Genomic DNA, 26218 nt, shown 5'->3' on the forward strand with positions numbered 1-26218 from the left:
GCTGGAGAAATGCATAGTTGGTAGCAAAGATGTTGGCTACATTGGGAGCCCCTGGAGCCAGGATGGCCCCTGAGCCATGTGTGCCCCTCGGCTTCCCCATGGGGCTGGGGTCATCGCTCTCCAACCCCAGGGTCCATGCGGTTCTGACCACGGTCCCATCGCCAGCCCTGGGGCATCACTCCCACATAGCCCAGCTCCATCCTCCTGCGGCTGTGCCCATGGCCAGGCAGCAGACAACAGCTCTCTCCCAGGAGAGGCTCAGATCATCTTCATGTTGAACTTCCTGGCTCCTCCTTGGCCAGTGGTGGTGGTGGGACCGTCCACCTTGCGGAAGGAGTACTCCACAGAGAAGTTGTTCTTGTGCTGCCCGCGGCCCCGGCTCCAGACAAAGAGCAGGAGGAAGCAGAAGAGCACCACGCCAAGGAAGGTGATGCAGCCCATGGCCGTGGACACCAGGATGGTCTTGAGGTCCAACGTAAACTTCAAGAAGACCTGCGTGTCATTGTGAGAGGTGTCATTGAACTCGTGGGGGTACAAAGTCCGGTTGGCATAGTGGGAACCATCATTCAGGCGCCCCTTGACCGTCAGGGTGGCAAAGTAGGTGTCGTTGCCACCGGCGTTGCTGGCGATGCAGATGTAGGTGCCACTGTCCTGCATCTGGGCAAAGCGGATCTCCAGGGTGCCCCCAGGCAGCACGGTCACCCGCCCCGTGCTGCGGGTGGTGATCATGCGGTGCTGGGGGGACACCCATGCAATGGAGGGGTCCGGCTCCCCATCCGCGCGGCAGAGGAAGGACACAGACTGTCCTTCCCGCGCCGTCACGTGCTGCAGCTTCCGATCCTTTATCTTGGGCTTCTGGCAGGTGAAGTACTCAAAGAGCACGGAGTCCGGGAAGTCCCGCAGGGCATTGCCCTGGATCTCGGGTGGTGAGGAGCACATGGGCTGCTGCCCGTCGAAGTTGAGCGTCTTCCGGCGCTGCAGGATCCAGAGCAGGCGGCAGTCGCAGGCCAGGGGGTTCCTGTCCACCCGCAGCGTCTCCAGCGTGTTGACGGAGTGGAAGGTGCTCTCCTCCAGCGTGGACAGAAAGTTGCTGGAGAGGTTGAGCAGCCGGATCTGCCTCAGGCCGGAGAAAGCCTGCGGTTCCACAGACACCAGCAGAGCACCCACGATGTGGAGCTCCTGGAGCCGGATGAGGTCTTTAAAGGAGCCCTTCAGCACAGTGCTAATGGGGTTGTAGGACAGGTTCAGGTACCGGAGGTACACCAGGTTCCTCAAGGCAGCGGCGGGCACGGCTGTGATGTTGGTGTAGGTGATGGAGAGAAAGGTGAGGTTCAGGCCCTGAAAGCTGGTGGGGGAGATGTCTTCCAGCAGCGGCCAGTTGTCGATCTCCAGCTGCAGGAGGTTGTAGAGCTTCTTGAAGTTCTGGTCCTCCAGCGCAGAGATGCTGAGGTGCCGGAGCCGCAGCACCTCCAGGTTCTGGAGGTAGGAGAGTGACTCGGCAGAGATGGAGGTCAGGTTGCACTTCTCAATGGTCAACTGCTCCAGGCCAAGCAGCCCTGAGAAGGCTCTTTGGGAGATGTACACCAGATCGTTGTCACCCACCTCCAGGCTCTTCAGGTTCCGCAGGTCCTGGAACATGTAGTCCAGCAGGATGACCAGTTTGTTCTCACTGATGTCCAGGAGGGTGAGGTTGGTCAGTTTGGTGAAGACCCCCGGGGGGATGAGCTTGAGCTGGTTCCCCCGCAGCCGCAGGGTCTGCAGGTTGAACAGGTTGCTGAAGGCTCCTGGCTCCACATTGGAGATGATGTTCTCACTGAAATCCAGCTCCTCCAGCAGCGGGTATGGGGAGAGGTCCCCCGGGTTGAGGCAGCGGATGCGGTTCTTGTTGAGCTCCAGGATCTTGGTCTCTGTGGGGATGCCCTCGGGGATGGAGGTGAGCCGCTTGCGGTGACACACCACTGACTTGATCTGTGGGGCACACTCGCAGCGGGCAGGGCAGGCGGCTGCCCGCCGCGGGCTCAGCGGGACCAGGTGGAGGACCAGGACCAGGAGCCAACATCTCATTGTGTGGATCATGGTCTTATGGGCTCACAACCATTCTCCCATGTGCCTGGAAGGGAGAGAGATGCGGAGTCAGCAGTGAGCTGAGGGGAAGCCAACCAAGTCCTGCCCAGCTCCAGATCACCCGTGTGGGCTGAGACTGGAGAACTCTCCCCAAACCATGTCCCGGGGTAATGATGAAGTCCCAGCCCCCAGCAAGAAGCATCTGAATTGTGACCCAGTGATTGTGCCCTGTGCAAAGCTGGGCTAAACAAGCCTCATTGCCTATTAGGAGAGCAGGGAAACTGAGGCAGGGGGAGACACCTGCAAGAGGAGACATCGAAGCAGGCTCGCAGCCCAGCCTCTGCTTCCTGCCTGGCTCACGCCTGCTGGGCATCACTGACAGTGCACACACAGGCATGGGGACCATGAGTGCCCAGGATAACGGGGGACACAGACCCCCCAGGGCAGTTTAGGAGCAAAGGGACGCAGCCAGAGGCCCTGCAAACTCATGACACAGGTGGGATGCTACATCCCCTCTGCTCCCTGTCCAGGTCTCATCCAGTGGCACAGATCCTTCCCAGGCCCTGGGCTCAGCGAGGTCCTGCAGGACAAGGGGATACTCAGCACTAACAAAGGGACTTGTCCTGTCCCTGTCCTCAGCATCGCTCTTTTGGAGTGGAGATTAAAGCATCCATGGGCACAATCTTCCCAGATGAGGGATTAGCACTGCCCCTGTGTGCAGCCTGGCTGCCCTCCTTCCAGGGATTAGCACTTCACTGCTGCTTTCCCTTTTTCTCTGCTTCCCTTTCCCTGTTTCTTGTGCCCCAGATCTTCCAGGCTGCCTGGAAACACCTCTCAGGGCCTGCAAACTCCTCAGCTGCCTTTCCATAAGGAAGCACTGTCATTAACCTAATTAAGTGGCAGAGCTGCTTGGCTGGGGTGCTGCGGGCTGTTTCTCAGCCCAACAAAGGCAATCTGGGGGGTACAGAGGCAGCCCCTGCAGAGGTGATGGTCCTCACTGCCCAAAAGCTTCTGATAAGGTGGCTGTTGCTTGTTTTAGGGGGTGATGGAGGGATAAAGGAGGAGGTGCTGCTCGACACCAGGAGACATGGTGGGAACTGCTGGGGCAACCTCACAGCAGGAAAAGAGGATAAGGCACCACTTCCACCTGAATCCCCCATCCTTGTCCCTTTGCTAAGACACCATGGAGGAGGGAGCACCCAGGGCCATGGGGGTGGTGGGGCAAGACACATTCCCCTTTCTCTTCCAATAAACCAAACAAAGAAGGAGGTGTTATCATTGCTCCCATAGGGAGAGGTTTTATGGCTGGGTGGATGCAGCATCGTCCTTCCTTGCTGTGGAACAGCACTGTGGGACCAGAGACCCCATTGCTGCTCCTGCCACACATCCCACGTCCTTCTTCCCTCCTCATTAGCCACACAACCCTCTCTCCAGCACTGCTCAGGCTTCACCCCTTGCACCCAAACCCCTGTGTCCAGCAACTGGGGGTCTTCAAATGCCACCTGAGCACCAGAGCTCCTTGCTCTGGAGCTGCTCAGCAGCCTCTGCCTTCAAGGAGGCTGCTCACAGCCATGCCAAGAGCCATTCTGCAATGGGCTCTGCCTGGCTGGTGGCTTGGGGAGCCTGAGCTGGCTCAAGGGAGGCTTTGCTTGGTTTCCCCTGGCTCAGAAGCCTCCAATCCTGCTCTGCCATAGGGCTGCATGGGAAGGATGCAGCCAGGCACGACCTGCAAACTCACAAGGAAAAACCTCTCCCAACGTCTCATTACACTTCTTATTTAGTGTCTCTACACTGAACAAACGTGCCCAGGCACCGCTGATGGGATAAGGGTCTCCCATGCTTGGCTGCATCTTGTCCCCTTCACGTGCCGAGGCAGCCCGGAGCATGCCAGCTCTGTGCTCTGTTCATTATGAATGAGCCTGGGGTAACCCTACTCCACTTTTGGTTACTACTGCGGCCACCTGATCCCCTAAGCAAAGGTCTGAACCCACTGGCATTGTTTTACCCAGCAGTTGGGGAGTGGGAGCCTTAACCCTGGGCTCTCCTTCCTGCCCCACAGCTGGAGCAGAGCGTCGGCCACCCCAGCTGCCCCATGGGTGCTCCGATAGAGCTGGGCACAGCCCTGACACCCTCAGCAAAGCCCATTGAGGGAGTAATAGGCATCGTGTGAGCCTTATCCCAGCAAACCCAGGCAGATAGGAGCTCTCATGAACCAAGCTCTGACCACGTGAGTCTCTGCCAGCTCCAGGATATCCCATAGAAGCCACCCCAGTGGCAGAGACCGCCTGTCCCCTGAACCATGGGGATACGATCCCCATCCACCGCAGGCAGAGCAGAACTCAGAGCTGTGTATTAATAGCTCATTACCCTGATAGTGCAGCTTGGTCCTTGGGGAGTGAGGCCAATTAAACCTTGAGCTGAAGGCTCAGATTGAGGCTCTCCTTGCACTTAATTCAGCTGTAAAAATAACAGATTTACTGCATGAAGGGCTGGGGATGGAGCTGGGAAAACCCAAGGGGCTGTGGCATTGTAAGGGGGGGAGCCCCTCTGACCCCTTCCTCCCCTCCCTTCCCAGCAGGATGTGAGGCCATGGAGCCCAGTTTGTCCCAGCACGATGCTTCCCAGCAGGCAGGGTCAGAGCATGGAGGAACCGGTGCTCTTCAGTCACCCGGCTCTCGGATGCTCAGCCTCTGCAGGTGAGGTTTTGCTCCATTGCACCACCACGTTGTAGAGAGAAGGAAGGAGCAAGGTTTCTTCCATCCCATTCAAATGGCTCCTGCTTTGGTGCACACACTTGGCACTGTCACCTCCTCCAAGAACAATTGCTCCTCAACTGCCATTTTCTCCCTTTTTCTGAATAAAGACCAGAAAATAAGCCAAGCTTGACATTTCCAGGTTCCCCTCCTTTGACATTGTGCAAGTACAAATACTTCAGTCATAGCAACGTCTTCTTTCATTCTTCCTGACTTGCAGGATGCAAAATGGTCCTGCTGAGACCTCCTTCAAGAACCCACTGCTGCTGCTGGAGGCCAAGCCCACGTCCCTCCTCTGCAAATGGTGCAGTGATCTTGGGACCCCCATCCCTATTGGAAAGGCTCGTTCTCACAATACTGATGGAGGGATGTTATCAGTGCCCCGAGGCACAGATCACAGGGAGGTGGCAGTGCCAGCACATCCCAAACTTGGCACGGGATAGGAGAGGGCTCCCACAAACACCAACAGCAGCCAAATGCTGCTGGAAACACCTCGAGTGATGCCCATTCACTGCTCAGCGCTGCCCTGGCAGCCAAGTGTCCCAGCCACTGCCTGCATGAGGCTCAGTGCCAGCGGCTTGGCAGAGGCAGCCACCTTTACCCCAGCACTGCCAAGGCCACCACTAAATCATGTCATTAAGGGTCTTGTCTCCATGGACATGTACAGCTCACCAGGATGGCTCAGGGGAAGGTTTTGGACTCACCATCAGCACAAGCTCCGTGTGCTCCTTGGTCTTGGGCTCGACTTCATTACCAGGAATGGGAATACGGTTGCATCAAGTGGCTCTTCTGGGACTCAAATAACCTCTTGGAATGGGTTTATAGTGGAGGATGGGCACCCTGAATGCACCCTGAACATCCCAATGCTGACCTGTGCTGCATCTCTGAGGTTCCTTGTGCCAAAAATAACCCTGTGGTTCCTGCACCTTTGTTTAATCCATTGCCTTGAGTCTGCAAACCCAGCAAGTCTGTGGCCACACTAAGCTTGGGAAAGCCCTGGAGAAGACCAGGGTGCATGGAGAGGATAGGGGTGACAGGAAGGAGGGGAAGGGGCATCCCTAGTACCTTCCCTGGGTCCAGGAGTTACACCAGCATGTTTTTCCCTCTTGGAAGACATAACCCATCTTCTGATGGGGAGTGGAGAGGATTAAAGCAGAGCTGAGGCATAAACAAAAAGGCAGAACACTCAGAGGGTCAGAGGATGCCAGTGATGTGTCTGCCTCATTCCAAGGAGGCTCTAGAGATCAGGCAATTAGCAAGCCAAGCATGAGAATAATCCAGCTGAAACGGGGAGAGAAGGAGAGAGCTGGGGCTGAGCAGGGAGAAAATCAATGGAGAATTATCTCTAGCAGAGAGTTATTCCTAATCCCATCGGAGTCTTTCTGGGGAACAAATTCCCCCAGCTCTGCTGCTCTTGGTGCACTCAGAGCACATTGGTTTGGGTCAGTTCATTGCCCTGCAAAGCCGGGCTGGGGCTGGAGGAGCACAGGGGAGAACCAAGCAGCTGGGTTGGTGATGGGACACCCATGGGGGCAGGAGGACACCTGGCAGGCTCCGGAATGTGGGGTGCTCACACCTGGAGAACTCCCTGGGGCATCATCAGCTGCATGACTGCATCTCACGCATCAGCCCCTGCTCAACAGCCCCAGGTCTCAGGGCCAGCCCAGACCATGCTGGAGCAGGAAGTCTGTGTGAGCTCTCAGCAGAGGGAGGATTTACCCTTTCTACCCAGGAAAAGCCATGACTGACGTCTTCATGGAGCCGTCTTCCCACCCCATCCTGAGTCTTCGACAGCCGCGACCACTTTCCTTCCCTGTGGAAATTCCCAGCCCTCACAAACACTGTGAAAACCCAGAAACGAGGATTCCCTAATGAGCTCAGATGCCAAGGAGACAACTCAAAAGAAGCCACTGCTTATTTTTAGAGACAACCTTATGATTCTTGAGCACATGGCCCAGGCAACACTGCGCAGGCAGCCACAGATTGGCCGCAATCTGCTTTTCTTCTTGATAGACATCATGTCTGAATCTCTATCTCCACAAGATGCTCCCAGGAGAGAAGACATTTAGATACGACCACAACATTCAACATTTCTAAAAGGTCACTGCATGTACTAGGGAGCGAGGTGCAGAAGCCACTCATCAGCAACAGGGGCTTTGGGAAGGTATTTAACATTCCATGAGCATCTTTATTTCTCTACCAAGGTGAATAACTCCCCTAAAACCAGGGAAGGGGGAGCAGGACAAGTGGGTGCTCTGCTCTTACTTCCACCCAGGCAGTTGGACTGAACCACCAGCCAGACCTGAATCTCGACTGCTACCGGGAACTGTTGTCTGAGAGCAAACCTGACCTGGATCTCAGCAACTTTGGCATCTGCTGGACCACACGGGAGCTAAGGCTGAGCTTAACTCCCTGTCTTCAGCTGCACCCAAACCCACTCTGTTGCCAGTGAGCATCCGTCGGAAACATTTGAGTTGAACCTGGCTCTAGGCAGCGGCACTGGTCCCCACATGGGCACTGGGGGTTATTTTGTTGAGGTTTCCCAGCAAATGGGAAAGTTCACAGTGAGAACTTTCCATCTGCAGAAGCCCATTAACATCATAGGCAGGGCGAGGAGGGTCTGGAAGGGAAATACAAGCTTGACAGCCCACGTCCTCAGCACTTCCCCTGCTGTTTTGCCATCACTGGCTGTCACCAGGACCAGCTTCTGCCCACAGCCCCCTTGGTATCCTGGTCCATTAACACCCACCCAGCTAAGAGAACACCCAACAATGAGCTCAGAGGCAGCCTGGGTCTAGGACACTACCCCTATAAAACCACCTTCCTCCTTTCCCACCAAAGAGCAGGAGACAGCCCAGGGGCACTGGGCTTTGCAAAGCTCCTATCTGAACCAAATCAGAACCAAAGCTCCCATCTGAACCAAATCGGAACCAAAGCTCCCATCTGAACCAAATCAGAACCAAATCTCCCCATCTGAACCAAATCAGAACCAAATCTCCCCATCTGAACCAAATCAGAACCAAATCTCCCCATCTGAACCAACCCAGGGCCCAAGGTTTGCCTGTACTCAGGTTTGTGCAGTGGGAGCAGGGCCAGGGAACCTGAGCCCCTGGGAAGTGTCCTCCTGGCATCTGTCTGGTTTAAAGCCCACCCCACGACGTTGCTGAGGGATTTACAAACATGAGCCCACAACAGCCCCAGCCAGCACAGACGTGACCGTCAGGCACGCACGTATCCTGGCTACGAGCAGAGCATCTTGGAAAACAGGGCTCTGCTCCTGGCAAGGGCTCCTTCCCCTACGGAGACACAAATAAAGATCATTAAATGAGAGAGGGGAATTTGCTCCTTCTCCTGCAGCTGCTTCCCCCTCCTGCCTCCCGATTTACGAGCTCATCACTTAACACAGCCTGGGAGCAAAACCTTGGCATGGGAAAGCACTGAAGCCAACTGTGCCCGGGCTGGAGCCACAGGGAAGGGGACAGAGGGAGCTTGTTGGAGTCTGCCCAAGCAGGACAGCCCCGGGCAGAGCACCCTCACCCCCATGCTGGGAGCACTCCTGTCCTACAGAAACCAAAGGTGCAAAGCCCTAGAAAGGCTCCTAAGGAGCATGGAACGCTCCTCTAACACAGGCAGCTCTGTGATACATGAAGTGCAGGAGCAGGATGATTAATAATCCTAACAGAAAGGCATACGCTGTAATTAGCCACCTTTCAGAAAGCTGAATGATGACACTGCTTGGGGCCATGAGACGAGGGCTTGGGTTGGCACACGGGCAGCAGCCCCCTGGCCCTGGCCTGGCTGAGCTCCCCCCATGCTGCAGCCCAAGAGTCAGATGCTTCCTGCAGGCTCTACCCCAAAATGACCTCATTTGTCCCCCTGGTCCAGCCCTCACACATTAGGTTGTTCATTAAGCTCAGCATCTCGGTGATGCTGGCCTGAGCTCCTCAGGGGCTGGCACATAAATCACACCCTGATCGATGCCTGTGGCTGCCAGCGCTGGACCGCGGATGGCAAAGTCTGCTCTTAATCCCTTACCTCAGGTCTGCACTGAGAGGCAGCCATGGGTGGAAAACCACCCGGTTCCGACACGTCTGCCTGGCTCTGCAGAGGGAAAACAAGCTGGTAGCTCTGTGAGCAAACCTCTGCACATGCAGGAGGGTGCAAGGTGCAAATGTGGAGGCTCTGAACTGCTGGAAACCCTGCTTGGAGCAGGAATCCCACAAGGGGAGCCACAGCCTTCACTTCTCCTTTCAGCTCTGCTCAGCATCAGTCCTGGGCTGGATGCATTTTTAAGACCTGCCTACAGCTGCTGCATTGGGAATTTCATTGTCAGCCCAATTAAGATCATGGGAGCGGTGAGCAAAGAAAGCAAAAAGCCATTACAGGGTGGAATAACGTTTGACACTGCAAACCTGTACCTTGGCCTGCAGGTGGGAGTGAGAGCAGCCCTTGAGGGCAGGGGAACAGGGGCTCATCCAAGCCCTGCCCAAACCCTGTGCAGAACAGCTCCCTCTCAGCCTCACTGCTCACATTTGGAAAGGGCCAGCCAAGTCCCGGGGAGGGGGGTTCAGCTGCAACCCCCCCATCTCCTCCAGGCTGGACATGGCAGCAAACAGTGACATTTGGAGTGAGACAGACGGGCATCAGTGCCCACATCTATGGCTTCAGGGCATCAGCTGTGGCTGTGGATCCAGGAGAGCATCTCCTTTCCCATATGCAGCCTCAAAGAGGCTCTGAAAAGTCAAAAGTCTCTGGTGGGAGGGTAAAGGGATGGCAGGATTGGATCTAACTCCCTGACTGGCATCCTGACAGCAGAGCAGGGGCAAGGTTTCCAGAGCCCCTCTCCCAGGATGGAGCTGGACTCCCATGCCCAAACCATGATCCACTGCTCTTCAAATGGATGCTGCGTGTGCATCCAAGGCTGGGTCCCCACTGCTGTCTGCCAGCAACCTCTGAGCGAGTACCAGAGCTTAACGCCCCTGAGCCTCGTATTATGGCCCTGCTTCAGTTACTTCTTGCTCATTTTGGGATCATGGCAACAGGCAGGAGGTTTCTCAGCTGTTACATGGGATAAACCTCTGGCTTGATGGTACCACGCTACAAAAGGAAGGTGGGCACAAGGAGGGAGCTAATGCCACCAAACAGGGATGGCCATGAGTTAAAAATGAGCTGGGTTTCAAGCATCCAAGTGTACAAACCCCACAGGGTGCAAGGGCAGTGATGCTGCTGACCCTGCCTCACCCTACTCAAGCCTAGGGAGCACTCACCGTTCTGCAGGTCCAGGGCTGCACCGACATCTGGGTCTGCTGTGGTATCCAAACCCAGGAATGTTTAAGTAGCAAAGCATCCAGCACAGCCAGGCTCAGCTCCTCTGGACAAAACAGCACAAGGAGACAACTGTAAATCACCTCTCCACAGTGTCCAGCACTGACATTCCAAATAAACACCCCCAAAGCCCAAGGACATGGCACACAGGCACATCCCAGAGAAGAGAAGCATCCTCAGTGTTGCTCCAGCCTGACGTGCAACCAGACCATTGCAGCTTGCCTGGCTATATATATAAATTATACAACAAGAGATTGGGACCCCAGGAGCCCCTCAACAACAACCCAAGTGTGCAGGGTCTGGGCTGCCAGTGTGGCACTGCCTGGCATCTGGGAGAGTGTAGCAGGGAGCAGTAAGCCGGAGACTTGTGCTCATTAGTGTAATTACCATCAGACTTCCAGCCGGCCAGGCTTGCGCTTGACCTTTAGCTATTGAAACATGAACAATAAAAATGACACATTCTTGTGGAGGGGGTGTCACAGGCTGAAATCATCAGTGAAATCCTCTTAGTGACATGCCCTCAAACAGCATCTTTCTGCAAAAGTAAATGACAAAGGAGAGACCTGTTTCTCCAGTCTTCGGAAAGTGGGAAGTCACTGGGCTGGACCCCAGCATCAATAGGTTACAGCCCAGCATCAAATGATCCCCACACTGATGACTCTGCCCATGTCCTGATGTGAACCATAACTCACAGGCCAGCAACAGCCAGGACCCAGGGAGAACCTCAGGGGAAATCCATGGGAAAACAACCTGGCAGCCGTGACAGGAGCGTGTCCGGTGATGGATGAGACTGATCCATCAGATCACGACCCCATTTGCCACTGCAACAGCAAGCAACCTGAATTTCCATGGGTTGCCAGAGGTTGGTGCAGGGCTGAGCAAGGCAGGGGAAAGGCTGCTGTGCTGAACCCCAGCAGGACATTCCTTAAGGTGGACATTCCTTAAGGTGGACATTCCTTTGCCACAAGGATGGTGCTTGATGCAAAAAAGTGATCCTCAAGGCAAGAAGGGAAACTGCCCCTTGAAGTGATGATGGACCACCTTGAAGCGGTCCAGCCTCCAAACTAATTCCTGGAGCAACATGCTGCTGGGGCATCAGGCACGGAGGGATGTCACATCTGCACTTCCCTGGAAGCAGAACAAAGGCTCCAGCTCCGTGTCAGTACAAGGACTTTTTCTTTCTTTCTTTCCTTCCTTTCCTTTCTTTCCTTTCCTTTCCTTTCCTTTCCTTTCCTTTCCTTTCCTTTCCTTTCCTTTCCTTTCCTTTCCTTTCCTTTCCTTTCCTTTCCTTTCCTTTCCTTTCCTTTCCTTTCCTTTCCTTTCCTTTCCTTTCCTTTCCTTTCCTTTCCTTTCCTTTCCTTTCCTTTCCTTTCCTTTCCTTTCCTTCCTTTCTTTCTGCACAAGGACTAATGAAGGCAGGATCATTCCCCCCTCATTTGTCACACCTAGTTAATACCCCTGCTTATGGAAAAAGGTCACAATTTAGATCTCATTTATGTCACTTCCATCTTCTGTTTGCAATTGCAGGGCCCTGTTCCTTTTCCATCCCCAATTAGTGTTCAATTATAGGGGCCCTGCTCCACCCCACCGCATTGCTGTGATACAAAGGAGAAGAGATGGAGATCCTGGCCATAAGGTCCCCATCTGTGTCTCCAGAGAGGAGACGCCCTGAAAAGCTGACCCAAGAGCAGCCTTTTTCCTCTGGCAGCACAAAGAGAACCAGATGGACTTTCCTTCAAAAGAGATTTAAATGGAAAAATACAAAATAGCTCATTCTGCCAATATTGAAGAGTTGGTACCCAGCTGTCCTGCACATGGGGAAGGTCAGACCAGGTGACCCTCTGGAAAAGAGGCCAGAAGCATCAACCACCCTCATGGTTTGCTCCTCTGGCTGCATCACTGAGCCAGGGTATGGCTCTGGGCACAGAACTCAGTGCTCCCCACAAAGGGAAACAAAACCACCAGCCTAATGTGAGGTATTAGAGTATTCATGAACCAGAGTCACTATGGAGACTTGGCTGATGGAGTTCAGATGGGATGGTCAACCAGAGCTGCTTGGTGCTGTGGCTCTGCAAACCCCTGATGGTCACTGACCTTCAAGAAGTACTGTAGGGACCATGTACATGAGGCCTTTTGAAGATGGAAAACACCTACCCAAGCCCACCTGGGTCCTACTCAGTCCAGCCATGGTCCATCCCCATTGGCAGCACACTGATGCTCTGCTGACTTTGGTTATTGTACCAACCACAACGTCCCCACGCTCTGAAGACTGCAGGAGCTTTGCCACCTCCATGGTAATGGGTTCCACAGCCCCAGGTCCCACACAACCTCCTCAAGGCTGTTGGCAGCACTTGGGCTCAGACGTGCCCATGGCAGTGAGAAGGGCAATATTTGTTTCAAACGTTTCTTCTCTTCCTTTCATATTAAATATTTTCCATCCTCCTCTCTAAGATCATCCTTCATTTCCTTCTGCCTCCCTCTAGCAACAGTATCTGGGAGAAATAATGAATGTTTAATAAGAGGGGGCGGTGGGAAGAGGGAGACCCTAAGGCAAAGAGATAAAACATTGATCTATTAAATAACCCTCATCATCACTAAACCACATTTCAGGGAGGCAGAATCACGCAAGGGACCTCACAGCATCGGGCAGGGACTGATGGGTGTGAGCATCAGCTTACACTTGGGGTCGCAGCCCCCCCTTTTTCTCCTAACCCAGTGGCAGGATGGATGCTGCATACAAACAGGTTGCAGACAGCACGAATCCTCCTCAGAGGGACTTCTCCAGTCAGGCCACATGCAGTTGGTGGGTTGGTGTGTGCAATACCCCAAGCAGGCCATGGCACTGGCGATGGGAACCCCCCCACCTCTCCTCCCCTGCAGCACCATGGCTGGAACCTCTGCAGCATCTCAGAGCTGAGCCTTTCCCAGCTCCTTGTCTCTGCATCCCCCCCATATCCTCCCCAGGCTCTGCAGGGACAGGGCTCACTTCCCATGGTGCCTGGCCCTCCTGCCCCAGCACATGGCTGAACCTAAATATAGTCCCTGGTTCTCTTTCCTTGTAGACACAACCGGTGCTCTGGGTGAAAGTCCTTTCCCATGAACTCACTGTTGCTTAATAAAGCACAAACCCTCGGAGACCCTGATGCTGGATTCTGTCATTTTAATTTTCAGTGACACTTGTTCCTCTCCACTACAGTATGTGGCCGCTGCTATTTTGGCTGGCACACAGGGAGCTGAACAAGGAGCCCCAGTGCTCCAGGCCCAAGCTGTTAAGAGCTGGGATGCAGCTTTAAAATACAAGCCCCTGTGATGGATGGGGCTGCAAACTGCAGTGGAACTCACGGTGGCCTGGAAAATTCAGGGGGAGGAAAGAAGGAAAGCAAGGAAAGAGCTGGGCTGAGAGAAATGATGCAGGAAGGAGGGCATGTGTTGGGGCTTGGGACTTCACTGCTTGGGACAAGTACCATTTCCCTGCTCTACCACCCACACCAGCCATGGACCCACATCCTGCCCAGCTTTAGCCCCCACCTCCAACACCCCCCTGACCCAAGGCATCCCCAGGCCAGCATAGGGATCCAGCTACAGCCTCAAAGCATCATGACTTAAAGCAAAGGGATCAAAAGGAGGACAAACCAGCACATGCCATTGCCAATGGCAGCCCAGTCCACACTGCCAACGCTGAGCGATGCTGTGGTCCAGCTCCCCTTTTTCCCGCATCCCTCGTCCTGCATCCCCCAGGCCAACCCTCATGGAAGCATTTGCTTTGTTTTTCAAGGTACACCCTCATAAACTTCAAAAGTCAACCAATAATGCCCAAAGCACAACCAATTTCCTACCACGGCAGCGAGCCGGAGCGGCTCTCTGCATCCGTTTCAAACACTCTTGTGGGTTTTATTGCTTTCCTTCATCTCCTCTCAAATCTGCTCTGAACATTTCTGCCCTCCCCTATTCATTTTGGTGTTTTCCCAGGACACACAAAACGGCCTTTGGGCTCCAGCAGCACCTCCATCGGCAGCACCTTCTGCTCTCATGCTGCAGCCCCTGCCTGGGGACAGGAGAGATGCTGCAGGATGCTGCCTGGACCCTTCTCAGGCAATTCAATTGTTGTCTTATGGCTCAGACACAGACTAACAGCAGGAGTTTGGCTGACTGAGAGAGTGCATAACCTACCAAGCCAAGCCTGCAGACTACATCCACTTACAGGTAGGGAAACTGAGGCACGAGATGCATGTTGGGCTTTTTTACAGCCACCTGGTGACTCAGGATGGCTGAGGACAAGCTCAGGTATGGCCTCGCTTGGCCCTGGGGGCCCTGAGCTCTGAGATGTGGGATTTGGCACTTGGGGAGATGCTGCTGGCAACGCATCCCACCCGGGCTGCCCACACAAAATGCTCCCATCCATGTTCTTCACATTCCTGATGTTATCTCCAGGGCTACAGCAACAGCTCGTGCCTGTCCCAGGGATGTGAACACAGCAGCGACATGGCTCATATGTGCTGGAGCAGCCCAGCTCCTCTGCCACTGACTGCTCCTCCTGCCCTATGGCACCTTCGGGTCCCACTGAAGGGCCACCCGCTCCCCCGTGGGATGCTCGGGAGTGAGACAGCAGCAAGACAACAACCAGGAGTTGAAAGAAATCGATTCCAACAGCATCAATTTAAAGCCTTTAAACACCCAGTGCTCTTGTCTGCCCATACCATCAGGCTTCTAATTCAATGTTTAATTCGGGCCCATGCTGCTGCTTGGAGGGAAAGCGCAGTGATGAGGTTTGGGCCTTGGAGCAAGGGATGTGCTATGATGTGATGCAGGATTAACACAGCTAATGAAAACAGACATTCCTGAGCTCAAAACGCTAGGAAAAAGGCCAAGGAAAAGCTCAGCCACTTCGATGCAAAGGGGCAGCTTGGATGGGCAGCCCAAGGTGGGTGAAACACAACCCAGTCCTTGCTTCTCTGCTCCTCCAGCTCCCTCCGCCCAACAGGGCAAGATCAAAGCAAAATCTGCTGATTTTTAAGCCCAAAAGCCACAACTCTTTCATGAAGCTGCTTCCCTGAGCCGTTGGGAACACGCTCCCTGCTCTCAGGGTGCTGGTTTGCAGACTGGGCATTGCCATGTTTGAGAGCATCTTCCCCTCAATCTTAGCTCAGCTGAGGCCCGAGGGCTTTGGGAAAGGCTGCAGATGCCCAAGTGGGGTTTTACAACCTCTGAGAAATGGGTTTATTGCAAACCATGAGAAATGGTGGGGAGGGATCAGAAGCTGCGTTCCCAGCTCCTCTGGCCATAACTCACCTGGCACTGCCAGGCCTCCAGCAGCAACTCTGCTCCCTCCCCTCCACCGTAATGAGTGCCACAGCGATGCTGATGATACAGACATTAGCTCAAATTAAACCAGATCAATCCCAGGCTGTCAAACTGGCAACTCCCCAACACATCCTGAATGATTCTCCTGTTCAGAGGACATGCACCGCGTCTCTTGCCATGCCTCCGGGTGTGAGGACCTCATCCCATCTCCATCCTACAGCATAAGGGATGACAAAGCAGTGGCGAAGGGCAGAGCTTTGAGGTGCAAAGCCCTAAGGTTCCCCCCTCCCCTTTACCAGAGGATATCGTGGGGTTCACAACCTGCATTTCTGCATTTTTAAGGCTAATAACAGAATCTGGCCCCAGCTTTAAAGATGGACATGGATATATTGCATTGAGCAGCTGCTGGGCTTGCTGGGAGCTGCTGGGCAACTCTGCCTTTCCAGGGTGTTTTAATTCCTTGTGATTTGTTTGAGAGAGATCGTTTATAGGAACTTTCTGTCTCTGGATGTGGCTTTTCTCCTGGTGTCTTCCCAGCAATGGGGCTGGAGCTGGGTAAAGCAGCTTGGCTCCTGTCCTTAGGCAGTGTATCCCCAGGATGAGAGCGGGCAGCATCACCCTGTCCCACACGACCAAGCCATGAAACCAAGTGTTAAGTGGGAGCTCTTTGAAAGGCCCAGGCTGGTCCTTTCCAGGCCCCTGAGTGTCCCCAGCCCTATTCTGTCCTCAGAGCTGAGCTTCTCAGGACACTCTTTACTCCGAAGGGATGAGCTGTGGAGCCACACATCAATCCGCTCTCCACCTATTCTGCAGGCGCTCTCCCTGCTTCTGGTACCCTCTACCCTCCTGTCTGCTCATGCCTCCTTCCCCAGAACCTCACCTCAGTTTAAGGCTGGGCACGGATTTAAAGAGCAGCTGCTCTTCTGCAGTTGCTCCCTTGCATGAACGCTGCGGGAATTAAAGCACCTTTTGGCAGGTTTTAGCTCAATCCTCTTTGCAAGTGGATTAAGAAACTGGCACAAAAAGTACTCTGGATCTGGAGTAGGAAGAGGCAGGCTGCTCTTCCAGAACAGTGGCAATAGGAGCCGCGTCTGCTGCGATTGCTGCCTGCTCCATTTCCCCGAGAAACACAACCCCGATAACATTTGCATTTAAACCAGCCCTGGGATTTTTGACAGGAGAATCCACGTAGCCCTAAAATTAAGGATGCTGAGAGGAGGGGGCAGGCAGGGCCCTGGGGTGGCAAGGAGCGAGAACCTGCAGGACTGGGGGCAAAACAGGAGCAACACAACATGGGGGGAAGCCCCTTCCTGGCGCCTGGTGATGCTCAGACCTCCGATGCTCACTCGGGTCTGCAGGGAAAGGCTGCGAGCAGCGGCCCCAGCCCTGACTGCGGGTACCAGACCCCTGGGGCGCCGGGGCCGAGCGGCACAGGATGGAGCGGGGCAGCTCCGCGCTGGACCCTCGGGCAGCTCTCCGCCCGCTTGAGGCCATTTAAAGCCCCGCTGCCAACCCCGCTCGGGGGACCACAGCCCTGCCCGTTACCCCCGGTCGGAGTTGAGCCCCTGCTCCCGGGCACCACCGGGGGCTGCGGGGAGCGGAGGGGCCTTGCAGCCCCGAGCAGCGCACCCCGCACCCACGTGTGCGCCCCGCCGGGCTCTGTCCCTCCGGGCCCGGTGCAGCCCGGTACGAGGGGACCCTGCTCGGTGCCATCCCTCCCCCGGGACCCCGCACTCACCGCTTGGCTCCGGGGCTGCCCATGGCTCGGCGGCGGTGCGGGCAGAGCCGCAGCCCCGGGGGCGGCGCGGCCGCAGCTCCGGACGGACCCCGGCCCGGCTCCGGCCCTGCCCCGGGGGCGGTGCTTTGTGGAGCCGCCCCCCGCCCCGGAGCGCGCCGGGGAACCGGGACCGGGGCTGATGCGCGGCCCCCGCTGCGGGCGCCGAACGGGGATGGGAGCGGGGGTCCCGACCCCGCTGTGGCCGCAGGGGGAAGGGCCCCCCCCGGAGCCTTGCGGGGCCCCCAGCCCCGGCTGCCCGGCAGCAGCACCGTCCCCTGCCGGCATAAACAGGGTTCACCCTCCCCGACCCTGCCTGGGCTCCCCCAGCCCCGCACCAGCCCCTGACACCCTGGGACAGGGCCCTGGTGCCCACCTCACTGCCCTTGGGGGGGGACACCCCATAAAGGTGGTTATCGCCAGCACGGCCAGGTCCTCCCATCAGCAGAGGAACTCGGACAAACAGCACCCACACAGCCCCCAACACTACTTTCGTGCCCCCCACAGCAGGCTCAGTTGTGCCCCACAGCAGTGCCAAGCTCACCTGCAGCCGCAGTAGGGCCGGGAAGTTGCCAAGCTCACAGGGTAGCAGCACAGCGAGTCCCACCAGCACCCATATCCCATGTACTAGCTGTGCTCGCCATCAGCCATTCCTTCTCTCTTCTTACCCCTCTCTGCTCCTGCTGAAGCCTCCCACAAACACAGATGATGTGGTTCATTAGGTTTTGAGGCTGAGAGAGCTCAGCTCCCCTGTTAGGGCTGAAATCCTTCCAGGGCAGAAATGTTGCTCTTCTCTATTCATCACTGCTTGGTCCAGGCTGGCACAGGGCTCAGGGGACACGGGCTGCTCTTGATCTGTTGCCGACGAGCATCACCTGAGCGATTCAGTTACATCTTCTGCATCCGACAGCGGTTTTCAAGCAGGGGTTGGCAGCACATCCTCCATTTTACAGATGGGGAAACTGAGGGAAGGAATCAGGGTTAAGAATCAGGGCAGAGCACTGAATCCCAGGCTGATTTAGTGCCATGGGCTCCCCTGTTTGATGCTCTTGCCCGAACTGACTCCATTTGTGCAGGATGTTGTCAGGAAAAATGCCAACAGCTCTCCCAGCTTGGGTGTCTTTTCAGTTGCACTTGCAACTTCCATCCCTTGCTGCAGCCCAGCGCTTCTGCTGATGGTGATTTCTGGCTGCCTCCTACTGCTCATTTGCTCTGGAATGTGGATTTATAATTTCATTGCAGGCACAAGCATCTCAGGCTTTCCTATGCAAAGTTCTTCCCAGCTGCACCTCTGGATCTGCAGTTAAAATCCAGGAGATTTACATGGCTGTGAAGGAATTTCATGGCTGTTTTAACCAGTAACAATTTAAGTGCTTAATGAAAAGATGAAAACCCAAATCCGAGCATGAGAAATGCGACTGGTTTATTGGAGATGGCTGTTAAAGAGGCTGCGGTGGGGGGAGGGCATGCCAGAGCAATCCCCATTCCCTTGCAATTCCCCAGGATGGAAAGGTGGTTCTGGCTGATTTGAACCTAGTTATTAAGCTGCTGTTTCAAACCCAGAGTCAATTAAGCAGCATGGCCCTGGCGCAGCAGATCTGCCTTGTTATTAATCAAGGGACAGGGGGAATTGCTTCCTTCATGTGGCTCATGCTCCTGTCGCTGGGAGCCAAGTGCTGATCTGATTTGGTCTGATGGAAGGTGCTCTCCTGCCTGCTGGCCAGGGTTAGAGTTGATTGGGGGGGGGTAGAGTGCTAGCAATGCAGCAGGGGAGCCCAGGTTGGATGGGGCTGCCTCATCCTTGTCCCCTCACCTGAAAACCATGTTATTTATGTCTCACCATGCCCCCTTCACATCATTGTTTTACTCTGAGAGAAACCAAGGCACAGAGCAGTGATTTGGGCAGGTTAAGGCAGGTTGTGACTGAAGCCCATGGTGTGGGTTTTAGCTCAGCCCTGCTCTTCCTCTCCGGGTGCACTTGGCTGTCACCTCCTCCCATTAGTTTTGATGCCTCTTCAGCATCACTTTGGGCTTTAATGAAAGAACAAGACAAAGATGGTGAGAAAAGGCACGAGGCTGAGGTTAATGCTCTGCTTTCCTGAGCTGGATGTCAGAGGAGCCCATGAGGCCGTCTGGGGCCATCTAGAACCAGAACTAGATCTGGTTCTCCAGTTAATTCAAATTGGATTTAATCAAAAAGGACCTTATACCAAGAGACAGGGGACAGATGGGGACAGTCCCATGGCTGGGGCTGTCCCATGCAATGCTCTGGGGAGGGTCTCTGCCTTTGGAGGTGCTGTTCCACACGAGCTGGAAGCATCTTGACAAGTTTTAGTGCTTTCTGGGGCGTTTTCACACAGACTCAGCAAAATGATGAAAAAGAGAAAAAAATAAGCGAGAGAGAAATAAAAAAATCACAGCTGCTCTGGCACACGCTCAAAATCCCAGTTTGGGGCTGAAATGTGCCAAGGGAGAAAACCATATATCCAATAAACAGGGAGGTAAATTCCCTTTTGCCCCCAGTTTCCCTCCCATTGAGAACTGTGGGAGCTCCCCTGCTGAGCCCAGGGGAAAGGGTCTCTCCCTGCCTGCCCAGGGACAGGCAGCCCCAGTGGTGCTGGACACGCTGGTCCCCTGCCAGCTCCGATGCAGCACTGCCAGCTCTGGTGACATCCTAAGGATGCAGCAGTGGGAGCCATGTGATGACTACAGGCTCTCAGTGGCCATCTATTTTGGCTAATGGAAACTTCGATTAACTCCTAGAAGGAGCCAGTGGATGGCTCATGAGCCACAGGATGGATGCAGAAGGGGCCAGTGTTTGACCCTGTGGAAATCGGGTGGCTGGGAGCTCCCCGAGCATCCTTCCAGCACTGGACTGATGCTGGGAGTGCCCAGGGATGCCAGGGTCCTTGCCTGGTGAGTACCATCCCCAGGGCAGGGCTGGAGGGCAGCTTAGACCCCTCTCACTCCCAAATGCCCTTGCATCAGAGCCAGGCAAACCAGAAGGACTGGGGACAGTGTGGAACCGAGCCTTTGCCTGGGACATGCCATGGTCATTCTTCCCTGGGGACCTGATGGATCCTGAGGCACACAGAGGGGATTATTCCTTTCCCCCTTTCTCCCCATGAGACGCTGTTTGGAGGCTTTGCAGAGACCCAAATCTGAGTGGAGTGTGACTGCTTGGCTGATGGTAGCAATGCCCCGGGACACCACCCCACACTGGCCTCTCCTTAGGCTGGAAGGGCAGGAGGAGCCCTGCTCCATCCTCAGCTTCCCAGCCTGGAGCAACCCTCTCCCAGGGACTTGCCAGGTTGGGACCCCACATTCCCATGGACCTGCTCTGGCCAGGTCCCCCCTCAGCAACCCAAAACGTAGTCTCCCCATGTCCCTTGAGGATGACTCCAGCACACAGATGGAGGGACGTGACCCATTGCCCCTGCTGCTGGGGTTTGGGGAGCACAGGACAGGGTCACAGCCCCAGTGGAAGCAGCTCCGCATGGAGCCAGTGATGTTCCTCCTACAAAGCCTGTTTCTTCCCTCTCGCTCTGCCCTGACCCTGATGTTCCTGTGCATGCACCTTTGATCTGCTTCAGAGCATGAACCCCTGAGGGAGGACATCTCAGCCTGTATTTACCTACAAAGCACTGGACACACGTACCTGCCCTGCAAACACAGCCTGAGCTGATGACTAATCCTAGTTACTTTTAATAACTATTTGGTAACTACAATGAAAGTTTCTTTGGCCAAATACCTGCTGTTCAGAGCTGTCCCCAGCAGAAACACCATCCGGCAAAAGCTTTTCATCCGAGCAGGAAGGAGAGGAACCTTTTTCCCTGTCTGACTGCCAGGGCTTCGAGAGACAGCAGAGGAGGTGGGAGCTGGACCTGGGCTCCTCACCCCCCTTTGTTCCCAGCTGCCTTTAACAAGCCCTAAGAGAGCCCTTCCACCATGTGTGGGTCAAGGTGTCTCTTCTGGCACTGAAGTCGGCCCAAGGTGACAAACTCCTATAGAAGGAGAATTCCATCTAATTCCTTTCTGAAGATCTGGGGCTCAGCTTTGCAGCACCACTGAACACCAGCCCCAGTTGGCTTCAGCAGGAGCTTTGCACCTTCACAAACCCTCATATGTATTTCCCTACCCAAGGAAGGATGAGGCAGATGAACTCTGCTTTTCCCACTGCCACACGATGCTCATGGTGGGGCTCAGCTCTGAGAGCAGGTGCCTAAAGCAGCAGTGCATCCTCGGGCTGCCTGTAGCTCAGGGTGTTTGGGGAGGTGGTGGCTGGACTATGGGGAGAGGGCTGGCAGTGAGCTGGACATGGACACAGCAAATGCTTCCCGGCTCTGCCAACAAACCCAAACCACACGTTTCTATAGCATCTGGGCCCTCAGGGGTGCCCCAAGGCCTGGGCACCCATGGAAGTCATGGAGTGAACATCCCTTCCCAAAGGCTCTGTACTGGCAGGGAGCTGTGTGTGCTGTCCACTTGGAGGTGGCCAATGCCACCCGTGCTCAAGGAGCAGATTTGGCAGCTGCCCATGCAGCGATTCTCTTCCCATTCCTTGTCCTGGTTCACCTCCTCTCTTTGTGTGGCAGCTGGAAGGGATCCGATCTCTCCTCTCCATCCCTGGGCAAGTGCAGGGGTTCATGCCAGTGCTGTGCCCAGCAGCATCCCAGTGCTCCCCGCTGCAGAGCGCCGGGGGCGGCCGCTCGCTGCCTCCTCCCCGCTCCCTGCATAGGAAATTGCTCCTGGTGAAATTCAGCCCACGTTTCCCTTCACTCGGCTGCATCGTGCGGAACGTGCTCCCCACCCCCAGCCCCTCACCCTCCCTCCATGCCTGCCTGGATCTCAGCGTGGCATCGAATCCCTCCCGGCATCTCCGAGCTCATTTCCAAACATCATTAGGGCTGCTTTGCAGGCGATCAGGATTCCAGGCACTGCGGATGGCAAACATGGCATTTGCACCTGCGAGATGGAAGCATCCCTGGTGCTTTCTCTGTCCCATGCCCCTGATATGCTTCTTCATGCTTAATGTCAATAGACCAGGTTCTCCTCTCCTTAATTCCTCAGCTCAAGCCCTGGCTGCTTCTGCTCACAGCTCTGGGAGCTGCTGGTTCTCATTCAGAGATGGAGGAGCAGCAATCTTGTCCCCAGGCAATCTGAACAGAATTGCATGAGTGGAGCACATAGTGTGGTGGCAATAACCCCACAAAAGTCATAGAATCACAGAATCAAGTGGGTTAGAAAAGACCTTTCAGATGATCAAGTCTCTTCATCAGGGACTGTAGTGATAATGGGTTCAAACTGACACAGGGGAAGCTCAGGTTAGATGTAAGGAAGAAGATCTTTACTGTGAGGGTGCTGAGGCACTGGCACAGGGTGCCCAGAGAACTGGTGAATGCTCCATCCCTGGCAGTGGATGGAGCCAGGTTGGACAGAGCCTTGGGCAGCATGGTCTGGTGTGAGGCATCCCTTCCCATGGCAGGGTTGGAACTGGGTGACCTTAAGGTCATTTCAAACACAAACCATTCTATGATTCTATAACCATTTACCCATCACTGCCAAGGCCATCCCTACCCCATGGCACTGAGGCCTCATCTCCACGCTGAGTGAACACTTGCAGGAGATCACCCGCACCCGGCTTCAGCTTGGTACCCTCCCGACCCCTGTCCTGCTCTGCTGTGTCCAGTGGTGACAAATCATCCCTCTGGCCCTGTTGTTCTTGGAGACATCCAAGGTTTTCCTCACGCTGCTGTGCTCTGCTCTGATGGATGTGCCCTTTTCAGTTCCTTTCACGGGTCAGGGTCATGCTAATCCTCAGGGATTTTCTCCATCTTCCCTGTCCTCACATGTACCATGTCCACAATATGAACTCAGTGAAGAAACTCCCCCAGGCCCTGTCTTTTACTGCTCTGCTGAGTCCAGCACATGGGGTCTTGCTTTTTTTGGCTGCTTACTTTTGCTCTGTGTCCTCTGAGTGGGATGGGAGCTGCTATGTTGAAAGAGAAGACAAGTTATGCTGATATGCAATGATGGTAGAGCTGATTCATAAGACGGGTGGGTCTACAAGGTCTAATTTGGGATGGAAGATAGCTGATGGATTCTTTAGTAACCAGGAAGACTTGGATAGCTAACTTTGACAAACACATTATTACCTGCCAGCACTGAATGCTGTTGACCTGTCCATCCACTTGGCTTCTGCAGGACAGAGAAGTGTCATGGGTAGGACATAGGTTTTAAAGAGGAAATGCTTTAATAAAAAATGGCTTAAAATTTCATAGAATCAGACTGGTTTGTGTTGGAAGGCACATTAAAGCTCACCAAGTCCCAACTCCCTGATGTGGCTGCCCCATCCCTGGCAGTGCTCAAGGCCAGGCTTGGAGCAGCTGCTCCAGTGGAAGGGGTCCCTGCCCCTGGCAGGGGTTGGAGCTGGAGGAGCTTAATAAGAATAAATACAGCGAGTTTTGGGGAGTGCACAGATGAAACTAATTGGACCTGAAAATTACTCTCCTTTCTTGTGTGAGTCACACACCTAATGTATGTGCATATTAATGCCTGCAGCACACTCTCCTTCCCAGCTTTGTTTTTGGGAGCTTTCACTGAGGATTTAGCTTGAAAGACACACAGGAGGGCTGCTGCAGGAGAGGTGCAGCTCCTTTCCAGCTCAGCTGAACACAGCCATTAGCAGAGGTCTGGCCTGCTGGACTGCATGATTTTTCCACCACTTTCCTCACAGTGGGACATGCAATACGAACCCAGGCCTCAGCTCTCCATCTCCTAGCCGGTTGTTATCCAGACTGTGGCATCTGGTAAAGCACCGGTTTCTCCAACCCACCCAACTGTGACCAGCAGCTTGGCTCTGGCTCAAGGGGCTGCAATAAAGGCAGCAGCACAAAAATTGGCTCAAGGCCTTTGGAAAACTTCAACATTCAGACTACAAAAGAGCCAAAAATACCTGGTCTGGAAATAGCACACTCCCTTGGTGCTGGCCAGGAGTGCTCTGTCACTGGGGTGATGATAACTGCTCCCAGTTACACACTTGGATGCAGCCCCCCTCACGACATGGGGTCTGTGTGCCCAGCTTAGGGCTTAAACATTGCTTAGCTGCTCTGAGGCATCTTTGGATTCAGACAAACCAGAAGCAGAGGCCACCCCTCATGAAAAGCCCTTTACTGACAACTACAAACCCCCCCCAGGGCAATCTGAGGCAGCCTGGCTGGGTTTTACTGTGCACATCCCTAAGCAAAGCAGAGCACAGCACCAACCCTGCCTCCAAACCCTTGTGTGCACTCCGGAACCACACCATGTCCTCAGAGAAGTCACAAATCAATTCCCCAGGCACTTTACCTGCAATGATGAGAGGCAGAGCTTTGAGAGGTAAGGGCTGGAGCTGATGATCTAAGTGATGATGATCCAATCCAACCTAATTGATTCAATGATAAGCAGGTATGGGGAGAGTTGCTTGTCTCAGGACCATGCAGATGTGCAGCTCCAACAGCACTGTAAAACCCACTGGGTTTAGGGCAGCTTCCCCCCTGGATGCCTGCATTGCAGAGGAGAGAGCCAGATTCTCAACACAGGCCATTGGCACTATCTGGAGCTTGTACCGAGTTCCCCATAGGGACACATAAGAAAGTCTCCCTCATTCTTGCATAAAGATAAAGGCAGGATTATTGCTGCGAGCTGCTAACAGTGGCAGGTAGGAGTCTCACATGGATGACAGCACCAAGCAGTCATCTGCCTGCACATCTGAGGGCTTGCATCTGCTGTGGACACAGCAGGAGGCTGAGCAGGATGGGCAGGAGCACCCCAAATTCCCCCTCTGCCTGTGAGGAAGGAGGTTGCCACATTCTGAGAACTCCTGATGCTTTGTGGGACCTGCCTGCTTCTCCCATTGGAAAGGATACTGGTTTTGCTGGGACCACACCAGGCACAGCACCACAGCCCAGCATCCCCGGGGGGTCACAAGCTCATGCTTCGCTATTCACACAGTGGGGTCCCTTAGAGGAGTTGTTGCTGGGCTGGAAAAGGCAGGGGATTAAGTTGAGGTGATGCACAGTGCCTGTCCGTTGCTGCTGGCCAGTTCTAGAGAAGCAGGAGATTGAACAGGAAAGAGAAGCTCAATGAGAAGAGCTGCAGATTCATATTCCCAAGAGCAAAAATTTCTGTGACAGAAATTGCAACCCATAAAGATGATTTTGCTGGAAATAAACGCTTTGAGTCTGCGGCAGTTGTGTGTGTGTGTTTGTGGATGCCTCCTGTCATCTGCAAAGTTACACTTCACATTTAACTTCATCATTGCAGGATGCCAGGGCAGAGGCACCACAGCCCAGCACGTCCCCCCTCTGCAGCCCCCAGGCTTATGAGGAACAAGGCAGTCACCCCTAAAGGACAAACAGGACAATTTTCCTTCTGCTCTTTGGAGGAAAGTGCAAACTGCTCCTTCCAGCCCTGCAGCAAGGTTGGAATGGGGTTTCTGACCCTCTCCATTACCAGCTTTGAACAGCTGACAGCAACAGCATTTGTTGGGAAGCTGCTCCGCAGGAAGCAATTGCTTCTCTGCCCATCAACCCCCTCACCCCTGGCAATTCCATTTCTCCATCCTAATTAGGCTCCATCCAGGGCACAGAGGCAGCAGCTCGAGGAGGAGCGGGTGCTAATGAGTGCCAGGCCCAAGGGAGAACCCATCACCCTGTTTCCCTGCCCATCCCACACCACCCAACACCCATGCTCCCAATGACAGACCCAAGGTAACTGGCCCTGGGCTCCTAATTGGATTTGCTCATGCTAATTATGATCATTTTTGCCTCAATTAAGCCATTTGTTTCCCATTCAATGCCCTCGTCATAGATCCAGTGGGGAGCCCTTTGCAGGCTGCTTGGTCCACGTGTGCTCTGGGGGACCCTGACCATAGGGGTCACCTTCACCCACCCCTTCAGGCTCCCTCCAGGGCAACATTTATGTGTTCATCCCCCTACCACTGCATTAACCCCTCAATTTC

General features: G+C 54.6%; 1 protein-coding gene across 2 annotated transcripts; it reads right to left on the minus strand.

Moving 5' to 3' along the window:
- Positions 1 to 240: 240 nt before the first annotated feature.
- Positions 241 to 17807, minus strand: LINGO3 (leucine rich repeat and Ig domain containing 3). Of its 2 annotated transcripts, none has more exons than XM_031042330.2 (3): positions 17762 to 17807; positions 10085 to 10188; positions 241 to 2110 (listed from the first exon to the last, which is right to left on the minus strand). In XM_031042330.2, exon 3 carries the CDS (start codon positions 2074 to 2076, stop codon positions 259 to 261), a length of 1818 nt encoding a protein of 605 aa, XP_030898190.1. In that variant the 5' UTR covers positions 2077 to 2110; positions 10085 to 10188; positions 17762 to 17807; the 3' UTR covers positions 241 to 258. The 2 variants fall into 2 exon arrangements, with proteins under 2 accessions (XP_030898190.1, XP_012986242.1); XM_013130788.3 differs by lacking the exon at positions 17762 to 17807 and adding an exon at positions 17182 to 17297.
- Between the last annotated feature and the right edge of the window lie 8411 nt (positions 17808 to 26218).

The sequence above is a fragment of the Melopsittacus undulatus genome, chromosome 19 (assembly GCF_012275295.1).
Source record: "Melopsittacus undulatus isolate bMelUnd1 chromosome 19, bMelUnd1.mat.Z, whole genome shotgun sequence".
NCBI lineage: Eukaryota > Metazoa > Chordata > Aves > Psittaciformes > Psittaculidae > Melopsittacus > Melopsittacus undulatus.

What these genes read in the sequence shown, in the direction of transcription:
- LINGO3 (XM_031042330.2), bottom strand. Translation starts at nt 2,076, where the DNA reads ATGATCCACACAATGAGATGTTGGCTCCTGGTCCTGGTCCTCCACCTG.